Source organism: Acanthisitta chloris, unplaced genomic scaffold, assembly GCF_000695815.1.
Source record: "Acanthisitta chloris isolate BGI_N310 unplaced genomic scaffold, ASM69581v1 scaffold5081, whole genome shotgun sequence".
NCBI lineage: Eukaryota > Metazoa > Chordata > Aves > Passeriformes > Acanthisittidae > Acanthisitta > Acanthisitta chloris.
In genome coordinates this window covers 1,213-13,596 of record NW_008656428.1, presented here as the reverse complement: position 1 = coordinate 13,596, position 12,384 = coordinate 1,213, and the positions used below count along the sequence as shown (strand labels likewise).

Below are 12,384 nucleotides of genomic sequence, written 5' to 3'. Positions count from 1 at the left end.
TGGAGTGGATGGTTGAGAAGTGACCTTAATGTCAACAAGACTGGAATCAATGACATTTCAGTCCTGTTTGGAAGAGCTTAACAGACATGATAAATGACAGCCCATTTCACTGATTTATCTAAGGGACAGATTGGCTTTCACACGGTGACAGGCAGTGGGAACTGCCTGGTCTGGGAGAAGCCCTGGAGCACACTTTGCCCTGAGCAGGCACAACACCTGCTGCTGCTCCAGGCCACCCACTTCTCAAACGATCTCTTTGCTGTTTTCCTGTTGCCGTAGGATTCTCCTTCTCATCTAACTCAGCCCTGCCCTAAGGATTTGACTCAGACAGTGTTTGCAGTCTAACCTATGAACTGAAGAGCTATGCAGCAAACAAGAACACAAGGATTTTTTGCCATTAGAAGGGCTGGAATTTGACATGGACCTTTGACTAGACTATGGCATGACATGTCAATAGGTGGGAAACAAAGAGGAGATAATAACAAGGAAAGGCTGTGAAGTGGGCTTGGTGTTTTATATTGACTCAGACAGTGTTTGCAGTCTAACCTATGAACTGAAGAGCTATGCAGCAAACAAGAACACAAGGATTTTTTGCCATTAGAAGGGCTGGAATTTGACATGGACCTTTGACTAGACTATGGCATGACATGTCAATAGGTGGGAAACAAAGAGGAGATAATAACAAGGAAAGGCTGTGAAGTGGGCTTGGTGTTTTATATAGAGAATCATAGAATCATTTAAGGGTTGGGTTGGAATGGACCTTACAGATCATCTACTCCCACCCCCTGCCCTGGGCAGGGACTTCTCACTAGATCAGGTTGCTCAAGGCTCATCCAGCCTGGCCTGGAACACCACCAGGGTTGGGGCAGCCACAGCCTCCCTGGGCAACCTGTGCCAGTGTCTCACCACCTGCACAGGGAAAACTTCTTACCAATATCTCATCTAAATTTCCCCCTTTCAATTTATCCCCATTGCTCCTTGTCCATAAACACACAACATAAACACACAGCCTTGCAGGTAACCAGACCTGAGGGCACAAGCAAGGTGTGTGAATGACCACACAACTCCTTATCAGAAGAGAATATAATCTTCATCAGGTGTTCCTTGGCAACAGGTAGTGTGCAAAGATGTCCCACAGTAAATGTGGCATCTCACAGTAAATGGGAGGTCACTCAATTTTGTTACACTGAGGAAGATATTACGTATTAAGTAAGGGATCAAGTAATGACTACAGTAATCATGCAATACTTTTTCTATTGTATATTTGCACTTTTGCTCTCCTAATGGTGATTTGCTCACATGTCTCAGGCAGGCAGTAAGAAAAATGAGCAGTAACAATTTATTTCAGGTAAGCAATAAGATGATATCTGTATGAGAAGACATAAATGGTCTAGGAGGAGTCTGATGGTGCCATTTGTCAATTGGACATCAGTGGAAAGTTCTTCTCTGCATGCCTGGTATGGCACCAGGTCAGAGTGCACAGAGAGGGCATGGAAAAAACATCCTTGGAGTCTTTTGAAATTCAGATGGCCAAGGCCCCAAGCAAAGTAAGCTAGCTTTAAAGCTATCCTGCTTTGACCAGCAGGTTGGATACAGATCACCAGAGGTCCTGTATTTCTGTGTATTTGACTTCAGCAGTTATATGAGTCATAGAATCATGGAATTATTTGGGTTGGAAGGAACCATAAAGATCATCTAGCTCCAACCACCCTGACAGGGGCAGGGACACCTTCCACTAGATCATGTTGCTCCAAGTTCCATCCAACCTGGCCTGGAACACTTCCAGGGATCTAATCTAACCCTACTCTCTGGCAGTGTAAAGCCATTTCACCCTTGTCATGTCATTCCAGGCCCTTGGAAATAGTCTCTCTCCATCTTTCTTGCAGACTCTTTCAAGCTGCAAGTAGGCCAGCCCAAAACCTTCTCTTTTCCAGGCTTCACAACCCCAATTGTATCAACCTTTCCTCCCAACAGAGCTGCTCCATGCCTCTCTGGTCATCTTAGTGCCTCCTCTGGACTCACTCCAGCAGGTTCACATCCTTCCTGTGCTGGGCCCCAGAGCTGGAGCAGCACTGCAGATGAGGTCTCACCAGAGCAGAGGGCAGAGGCAGAATCCCCTCCCTCACCTGCAACCCACACTGCTTTGGATGCAGCCCAGGATAGCTGGTTTCTAGGCTGCAAGTCCATATTGCAGCATCAAATAAAAGTCTTACTTAATAATCCAGAGATTGTTTTACAAGTATGTACATAGGTGTGGATTTCAGCTTACAGAGAAAAACAGAAGTTTACAATCCATTTATTTCCTGGTTTTCTAGGGTTTTTTTGTTAAGCAAAAGCAAAGAGCAACAGAGTGCTCAATATATTTAGCAAGTGACACAGATGCAGACGTCTGTCTAGACATGAGCAAAGAAGGAGCTTAAGAAAAAGATCAAATAAGGACATAATTGCCAACACTGATGGATTAGAATGGATACTTGAAATTGGTGCTGTGGCCAGGCATACAAAATGAATCCATTTCTAATCTATTTCTTCAAGTGGCAATACCAAAGATCTGAGAGGAAAAATAAGATTTGAGCTATTTATAAGACAGTTTTAAGCTTCTCTGACCTCGTGGAAAAGCTGCTCCCAGTTGGTGCATCTTCATAAAAACTCATCCATAAGAAACTCCACTTTAAAGTACCAGCTGGGAAGTGGAGTAGCTCTTCAGGATCACCCAGAACATGCAGATACTTTTACACATCAGCAGAAAAGCAGATTAGCAGCAGGACTGCATTTCCTTGCTCATTATGTCAGTCTATTCCAGCACAGCTCCTCACCTGTCCTCAGTGTCCCTCTTTCCTCACCACCACCACCAAAACGTCACTGAACTGCAGAAGAGAGGACTGGAAAAGGTCTCAAAGGACCATTTCTCCATGGCAGGAACCACTACACTATTCCTGACAGGTGTTTCTTTGATCCATTGGTAATGACCTTTAATGAGATAATCAGAGGCCATTGAGGCACTGAGTCCAGCCAAGGACAGCAAGGGCAGCAAAGGGCTACAAAACCTTGCCCAGTGTATAACACAAGCTTCTTCCCCTTTCCAGTTTATAACAAACCTATTACTTAGGTTTCTAGAGTAAACCAGGTAATTATGTGTATGGATTGTTCTTCTGCGTCTTTCATTGTGCATCTGTTGTGTCTTGCTCTGTAGTCTGGCATAGTTTGTGCACATACCCTGCACATAGTTTGTGCATATGTCTGCACAGAAGGAAGTGAAATTTCACAGGTGGAACAGTAAAAGCTACCCTTGTGAAGGTGTAGCATCTAGGTGTTTAAGAGGCGTCTGGATCTGACACTGGAGGATTTGGTTTAGGGGTTACAGCAGTGACATGTTAATAGTTGGACTCAATGATCTTAGAGGTCTCCTCCAACCTCGATGATTCTATGATTTTATGTCACTTGGGGGACTTTTTCAGAAGTCAGTCAGCCCCTGGCCATGTCCTCAAACAGCCCAGATCATCCCACATCACACTCACAGTGCAGCTCCCTTAAGGCACCTTCCCCTGGGGAGAAGGGTAAGGCTCCTGTACTGATATGGATCTCATTACCTTATTTATTTGGAAATAATGATGCTATAAATTAGTCTTTGTTATGCACCCACTGGGCTCATTAGCTCTGAGCTTTGAGAGCCTGGGTGCATTAGAATTCTGGAGCCTTTCAGACTAATTGCAAATTTGATTTAGTTTTTAAATCAGTAGCTGCAACTCCTTTCCCTGTGGAGGTGTCTCTGGGAAGGAATATTTCCTAACTTAAGCTTATTTCAAGATGTAGATTATTTGGTGTCCTGAAATAGCTCCAGACATGGAGTAAAAGCTGTATCATTTATCATTGATCATTTACCAGCAAGACTGACCAGCTGTACCACTTTATAAGGCAATTACTCTTGAATTCCCTACATCACCTCTCCAGGGAACATGAGGAATATTTATTGCAACATTGGCTGCCACAAACCCCAGAGTAAGATATATCAAATTATACTTTTCATTGGTGCAGATTGGATGCTGAAATGCACATGAATTCTAACACACCAAGTTCTCTTCGAAGAACCCTGCAAGAAAATGAGGAAACAATTGCACTCCAATAGTCATGCTAGAACCTTTTGCTCTGAGAGCTCTGAAGTGAATTCTGAGAACTCTGAGGCATGTAAATCCCTTCTCTCTCATACAACCTTGCAGGAGTTCGCACTGGCTTTGTGCAGTAACTTAAAACTGGGCTCACTATGTGATCTGCGTTTCAGAGTACTTTGCAGGTTCGTTTCAGAGATCATATCAAAGCACTTTCCAGACCATGTATTTCCATCCAGACGATGAGAAAAACAAGTTCTCAGATTATCTCTTTTGATTCACAATCCTAATATTCATGCTGGCACAGTATTATCTGTCTCAGATTTGAACAAACTGTCTCAGGAGAAAGAACCTGTTACAAGCAGCATGAGAATATAAAACCATCAGATGAGCACTACAACTTCTGCTATGAAGAGTTGGATATTAATTGAATAAGCAATATAATTTCAATAATTCAAACCAAATACTAGGACTATTCCAGTAAATCGTCAGTCTTTTATTTGTATAATACAATGGTAAAGAAAGAGGCTTTTCACAGCCTCTGGTGCCTCAGACATCTGCTTGGCATCCTTGAAGCCCAGATGAGTCTAAGTCAAACAAAATATCAACACTCACCATGCAAAATCAACTGAAAGTTCAAGAAGTTTCTCTGGTCCATTTTTCTTCCATGTATATTTTGCTCTTAAACATAAATATTCTTTTGTTTCATTGCTTTTATGTGCTTAAGAAATGCTTCCTAAGAAGTGTTCTTTCAAGGTGAATATCAAATTGCCTTAAGGAGTTTGTTTGATGCCCCAACACTGGTGCTGTTCAAGGCCAGGCTGGATGAGCCTTGAGCAAACTGGTCCGGTGGGGAGGTGTCCCTGCCCAGGGCAGGGGGTTGGGACTAGATGATTTGTAAGGTCCATTCCAACCTCTAAAATACTATGATTCTATGATTCCTCCTAATGGAAAAAAAAGTCACTTTCTGCGCAAAATGACTCTCTGAAGGCATTTAAATATCCAAATAGTTTCTTACCCCACAGTATCGCTCCTCGTTGAAGATCTGTGGAGGGAGGGGAATTCCATTTTGAGGCTTCTTTTCACCTGGGACATTCTCTCTCATCCATTTTCTGTTGTCTTCATCACCTGCTATGTCCATTTGCTGAAAGTCAATCTTGTTGGCCTCTAAAAAGCCCACGACTTCTTGCTGTTTCTTCTTTATCTGGTTAGGAAGGAGGAAAACCAACATTCCTTCTTTAAAAAGAAAATTGTTTTCTGAAAGCAATTACTATTACAAGAAGAATTCGTGCAAGTATGGCAAGTTTACGAAATCACAGAACCACAGAATTATTTAGGTTGGAAAAGACCTCCAAGACCATCTAGTCCAATATTTGACCAATCACCACCTTGTCAACTAGAGCAGAGCACTAAGTGCCATGTGGTCCTTGAACACCTCCAGGGATGGTGACTCCACCACTTCCCTGGGCAGCACATTCCAATGCCTGGCAACCCTTTCCATGAAGAAATTCTCCCTTTAGGTTGGAAATTCATTCATGGCCTTTATTTCCTTTGATACTAGTTCTGTATAGACCTAGGATGCAGGCATCAAGCTTATAACCTTAGATATTAGGAAGAATTTTTTTCTTGTGAGGGTGGTGAGACACAGGCCCAGGTTGCCCAGGGAGGCTGTGGATGCCCTAACCCTGGCAGTGTCCAAAGTCAGGCTGGACAAAGCCTTGAGCAACCTGCTCTGGTGGGAGGTGTCCCTGCCCAGGGCAGGGGGTTGGGACTAGATGATATTTAAGGTCCATTTCAACCCCTTAACATTCTATGATACTATGATCTGAATTTAAAGTGACACCAAGTGAGTATAAATCAGACTGAGACAGACAGTGAGATGAGAAATAAATCATGGATTATGTATTTCTATAACCTAATAAACCAGAAGAGCTGAAGTAGAGTGATTGCCTATTACAATGGAAGGATGAATTTTCATGACTAAGGATAAAAATTCTTTGTCTTGTTTAAACAAAGAAGTATCTACTTTATAAATATATTGAAAATAACATACATGCTGTACATATTTATGTCAACAACAGAGGTTTTGGGGAAGCTAAAAAAAAAGCACATCACTTTGAATGGAAACACTAATCCAAAGTGTTCAAATGCCATGGAGCTAACAGAGCTCAAAGGGCCTTATTTATATTCCTATTTTCACTGTTTAAACAGAGATAATTTCATTAGTGGCTATTTATCTACACAGTGATCTGCAGAACACGTTCAGGCAGCAGAAAGGATTGCTTGAGGGACACTTCATTGGAGGAAGCAGCAGGGTCATGTTTGTATAAATGGTTAATAAAATCTGCAGGAGCCAGCACCAGGAGTTTCATCACATGCTCTGACAGCCAGTGCACTCAAGTGCTGTCAGCTGCAATTTCAGTGTCAGCTTGTCCCTTTGGACACAGGCACTGCAGTAGATATGGCTCCTGGAATAGCTGCTGTCCCAGAGGGATAATGTCCCTGAGGAGAAAATGGAGCTATAGATTCTGTGCTCCCCTACTTATGGCTATAGCTATAACTTTTCACCCTGGCTTAACCATTTTTCTTCAGCCTGAGGTTCATCATACACAGGAGGCTGAGGCAGCACCAGGTCTGAAAGCAAAAATTAGGTGAGGGTTGTGTGAAAAATTAATGCTGAGATAAAGCAAGAAGTTACATGGAATTATGCTGCATAAGGGAAAGGGAAGATGTTTCTCAACATGACAACAACAATAAACTAAGCAGAAGATGTGCTTAAGGCTGACAATTACTAAAGTTTAGGCAGAGCAAGAGCCTTGGGACACACATGAAGTGTGAAACCATAAAGCAAACCTCTGCTGTGGGTGGCACTAAGTACTAGGCAACCAAAAGAATCTCTTCAGCATGCAGCACTCCCAGAGGGAAATTTGGGATGTAACAACACTGAGGACATGCAAAGGTTTTCCCAGAGTGGATGAGATTGCAGGAGTTTGTTGGTTCCCCTCACTTGTGTCTGATGGCATGGGAAGAATTCAGATTACTTGGGCGTACATTACTTGGAAAGTGATGGTGAGAAGGATGTTGTTTCATCAATATCATTTTCCCTTTCAACAAAGCTTAAGTTCCACAATCCCTAGCTGCAGAAAAAAACAACTGTTCTAAATGTGTTATCTACCTAGAGTGTCAGAGTTGCCCAAAGCAGCTGTGGCTGCTCCATCCCTGGGAGTGTTCCAGGCCAGGTTGGATGGGGCTTGGAGCAGCCTGGGCTGGTGGGAGGTGTCCCTGCCCAGGGCAGGGGTTGGAACTGGATGATCTAGTAATCTAGATGATTAAGGTCCCTTTCAACCCAAACCATTCCATGATTCTACGATTCTGTGCAGAGCTACAGATACTATCAGTTTCACCTGATGTAAAGTAAAATATTCTCATCTGTATCCTCACAACCTAGTGGATTCCTGTTGATCAGCTGCCCAGGACAGAAGCAAACATAGGCAACAACTTGCAGCAAGAGGAACATTTTTGTTGGCAGGCAGATTTGCTGTAGCTCCTGGTTCTACACCACATGAACAACCTGTTCTGGCTAATTATTCTAATTTATCACACTCTAACCTCTGATTTTACTTGAATTTGATTTGAACACTTCCAGGGATGGAGCAGCCACAGCTTCTCTGGGCAACGTGTGCCAATGTCTCAGCAGCTCACAGGGAGAAATTCCTGCCCAATATCCAATCTAACCCTATTCTCTGTCAGTGTGAAGCCATTGCCCCTTGTCCTGGCACTCCAGGCCCTTGGAAATAGTCTCTCTCCATCTTTCCTGTAGGTTCCTTCAGGTACTGGAAGGCCACAGTTAGGTCACCCTGAATCCTTCCCTTCTCCAGGCTGAACAATCCCAACTCTCAGTCTTTCCTCCCAGCAGAGCTGCTCCATTCTTCTAATCATCTTGGTGCCTCCTCTGGACTCTCTCCAGCAGTTCCATGTCCTTCCTGTGCTGAGGATCTCAGAGCTGGAGGCAGCACTCCAGGCAGGATCTCACCAGAGCAGAGCAGAGGGGCAGAATCCTCTCCCTCACCTGCTGCCCACACTGCTTTGGATGAGGATTTGAAGGGCAGCAAGTTCATAAAACCTCAGCAAAACCATTTGGAATAAAAGGATTTTAGAAGTGCCCTAACCATGAGCAGCAGTAAAAAAGACTTTGGAAGACTTTGGAAGACTTCCTCTGAGTAACACACTATCCCCTGTTCTCCTACGAATGAGAACCTTGAAGGATATTACCAATCCCCAAACACCTTTGTGACTAGCAACAAAATTATTTGTTTTACTGCTTGTTCCAAGCCAAACATTTATTGCTTCTTAGTGCTATAAATACATATCTGCACTTCTGCTTCCCTTAATGAATAGTCCAATACCAGCTAAGTTTGGAGCAGAAAGATATTAAAGCTGAGGATAATTAAGATAAATTTCTGAACTGTTGAGGGGAAAAATACAGACAGCAGATTTGCTCTAGAGCCACAGTGAGTTCTGTCAGCCAAAATCTGATCCAGAGCACCAGGATGTCACTGGGTTCACTGCATTCACTGCAAAGAGTAGTTTGACCATGCAGTATATAGAATAGAAGCATTTTTCATCCTTTACCAATGATCCTCTGCTGATTTACACCAGAGGGGGCTGAGCCCATCTCATTTAGGAACTCCAAATCAGCAACATGATGGAGATCAGCCTCACTGAAGAGATCACCAGTGCCACTAGGGTAATTTAGACTTCCAATTTAAATTCTTTAGGGATTAAATGAATTCTCCTCAGGAAAAGCTGTACAAGGCTGATACAAATTTTGTGTTTAATAGGATTTTAGGGATATATGTGCTAACCCCTTGCATGAGTGAATTTTATTTTATGTATACCAAAACTCATGAAAGGTTCATTGAAAGGTTTCCTTCCATCCATGTTCACCAGAAAATGTGGAAAACTACTCCAGCTGAGCACTGGGTTTACTTGGTATTGGAATTCTGAACCAGTAATCTAGACACGTGTTATCTTCTGAGATTGCTGCAGCTATCCACACACCCAGCACACCAGAGAGGAGGAAATACAGAGGCATTTTGCTGTGTGAAGATTCCATACTCCTCTTTTGGAGTGTCCAAAGGAGACCAAAGCAGACCAAACAGGAGCAAGAATACCCATCCACAGCATCTGCAATTTATAAAGCTACTTGAGCAGTAAATGAACTATTCTAACTTGCCAAACCTGAAGTTTCCAACCTCCTCTTATTCCTTTTTTTCCTTTGCATCTGAGGTTTATTATATAGAAAAAAAAAAAGGAATGCTAAATGTCACTAGTAAATTTAGAGCGCCAGGCTGAGCAAAAGGCTGGCTGAGAGCTGCAAACGTCCTCAGCAGTATTCCAACTGGAATTTTAGTGAATGCCCCCCAGTTCATTTTCTAGAGATGATGGTCCCAGGAGCAGGGGTTGTTTTTTGGAGTTTTCGCACTCTGGAAGCTTCTTAAAGAAATGGAGCTGGTGTCAGGGAGATAGAGATGTAGTTACAGCTATGTGCAAGCCCCAGCCAGTTTGTTTAGCCATGTCACTGGGAGTGAGTGAGTGCCAAAGGAAAACTGAAACCTGAGCTCATCTGGGAACTGGATATAAAAGGAAACAGTCCTTTCCCGGTTCCCACCTCCCACGGACTTCCAACCTCCCTACTATTCACATGCCCTTCCCTTCAGCTGATACACTATGCTGACAGCTACAGCAGGAGATGTCAATGCTAAAAATCATCAGTATTGCGTTTCAAGAGACACACACCAAAAAAAACCCCAACACCTAAAAGAGAAACCACCAGACAAGAAAAAACCTTCCAAAACCTAGGGAAAGGCAGGGGGATGGGGATGAAGTTTTTCTGCCTAACTTTATTCAGCTTCAGGTTTTTTCTTAAACAGAGTTCCCCTTTTGTAGAAGAAGTGTCCTGAAGTCTCTTTTAAAAACAAACACATTATTTTTTCTACTGCAAACAATGTATCTTAGCTTTTGTGCAAATACAACATCCACTTTTTCCCTCCTTCAGTGGATGTATGTTGCATGTACTTTTTCAAACAGCAGTAAATCCATTAAATGACAGATGATTTAGATGTAAATGTTTTAACTGTGGGAAAAGTTCCCATCCAAGCCAGCCTGCACTGACAGGAATCCCCTACATCTTGAGAAGCTTTCAAGAATAAGGTGAGCAGTGAGGAATAAAACTAACGTTTATTACTGCTGAGAAATCCAGTAGGTTTTTCCTCTCACATCCAAACTCTGTCCTGGCATCTTCCAAGCTAATTCCCCACCCTGATCCCATCAGTAAGAGGATGATAAATGAGTCACCTACCGCTGTGGACCCCGAAGATGTAGCAACAAAGACTTTGATCACCATGCTGGCAGTGATGGAAGTGAATCAGCAGAGAACTCCTGCTCTCCACAAGTCACCACGATCCCAAGAGGAATCCAAGCGTTTGGCAGCTCCTGGGCTAACCCAGGTCCTAAATGGATGCCCCCTCCCCCCAGCAATCCAGCAGCTTTGCCCCGTCCCTCTCCCCGGGGTCCCGGGTTTTCCCATTCCATTGGCTCTTAGGTATTTTGGGACGAGGATTGGTCAGTAAGAGGAGCCATAGCAAGGGGTTTGCACCTGCCCCTGGCCTTATTGCATTAGATTGACAGGGTGGCAGCCCAAAAAAGGCAAGGGAGAGTAGTGCACCAATGAGACAGAGCTGGAGAAATATTTGGGAGAGGGGGAAGGGACAAGGGAGAAGGGACAGGGAGCAGGGAAGTGCGTGCTGGGGGCAATCACAGAGCTGTAGGGTTAAGTGGACACTGCCACTGCTGTCTCCTGCATAAAAGAGCTTGTGCCATTCCCCTGGGCACGACAAGGCTTTGGAGTTGTAGCTGGGAATTGGACATTCTAAAAGAGGAAGGGAGAAGGGGAGGGAAAAGGGACAGCAAGGGGAGTATGGATGCAGAATTATAGCAGAGTTCATACTGAAATAAGCCTTGTTTACAAACACTCTTAGCTTTAAAGAATTCAGATCATCATCACACTGCAGAGCTCAGGGGCTTCCCTGAAATAAATGTGTGTCAGGGCACTGCCTGACTCTGGGGAGGGTGATTTGGCTGATTCAGTGTACCCAGAACCTATTGATGTCTTTTCTCCTTCTTTTTCCATCGCCAGTGAAAATCACCAGGGCGCAAGATGTAAGAGAAGGTCCAGAACACTGGGTAAAATATGTTCCATTCTACTGTGTTATCCAGGATGCTCTTTTTTAAAACTGGTTGTCACCTTCTACCCCAGAGATGGCCACAGATCAGTGGCTGCACACACATATTTGCTTAAGGAGGTCTCTGAGCACGAGAGATATTTTAAGAATGTTAAATGATAACAGATTACTCTCAAATTTTAAGGGCCAAGTTTGTATCTGCTCTCAGTGAGCAACATGAGCTCAGGCAAGCTGACCCTATGCCAGAGGTGAAACTGGCCTGGGTTTTAAAAAGTGCTTACACACATTTCACATGTGAAGACTGAATATAGCAGTGTCTGATCCTGAAAACACTTCAAATGGCTCTCACAAATGTAGTGTTTAACGATAAAAATTGAAGACAGGAACTTAAATTTGTATCAAAAATAGCATGTCAGCAGAACCAGGGCAGTGATTGTCTCTGTGTGCTGGCACTGCCGAGGCAACTCCAATCAGAAGTCATTACACAGGTTTGTTTCTCAGGGGATTTTGTATGTGACTGTAGCCTGGGAAATGACTGGTCATTTGGAATAAAGTGTTTCCAAATTATTTGGCTATTAGGGGGCCATGAAGTTGCTAAGAGCACTGGAGCATCTCCCCTATGAGGACAGGCTGAGGGAGTTGGGGCTGTTCAGCCTGGAGAAGAGAAGACTGTGTGGAGACCTCAGAGCAACTTTTCAATATCTCAAGGGCCTACAGGGAGCTGGAGAGGGAAGCTTTAGGAAGTTTAAAGGTCAGTCTGGTGGTCATAAGTGCCAGCTCACCTGAGAGAAAACAGTGTCTGTCCTTACTAATCCCTTGGGTTTTAGAGTAAAGAAATGTTAAATGGGCAACCAGAGGTTAATTTCATCCACAAAACTGGCGTTATTTAGAGCAAAATAGTAGAATTATAGAAAATAATTACAGAAATTGAGTTTTGATTACAGATATCTATTGACTTGCCACAGCACACTCTGCCTCAATTATACCCTTCATTTGGGACTGAATGATCTGCACATGGACTTTCCTGGGTGGAG

General features: G+C 43.5%; 1 protein-coding gene across 1 annotated transcript in view; it reads right to left on the bottom strand.

Moving 5' to 3' along the window:
* Positions 1-10,512, bottom strand: part of SH3BGR (SH3 domain binding glutamate-rich protein) — a 26,961-nt gene extending 16,449 nt beyond the window's left edge. The window contains exons 1-2 of the mRNA XM_009084331.1: positions 10,468-10,512; positions 5,125-5,310 (exon numbers count right to left, since the gene is read on the bottom strand). Coding sequence (XP_009082579.1) covers positions 5,125-5,310; positions 10,468-10,512 — 231 coding nt within the window. The remainder of the gene's footprint in view (positions 1-5,124; positions 5,311-10,467) is intronic.
* Positions 10,513-12,384: the final 1,872 nt, after the last annotated feature.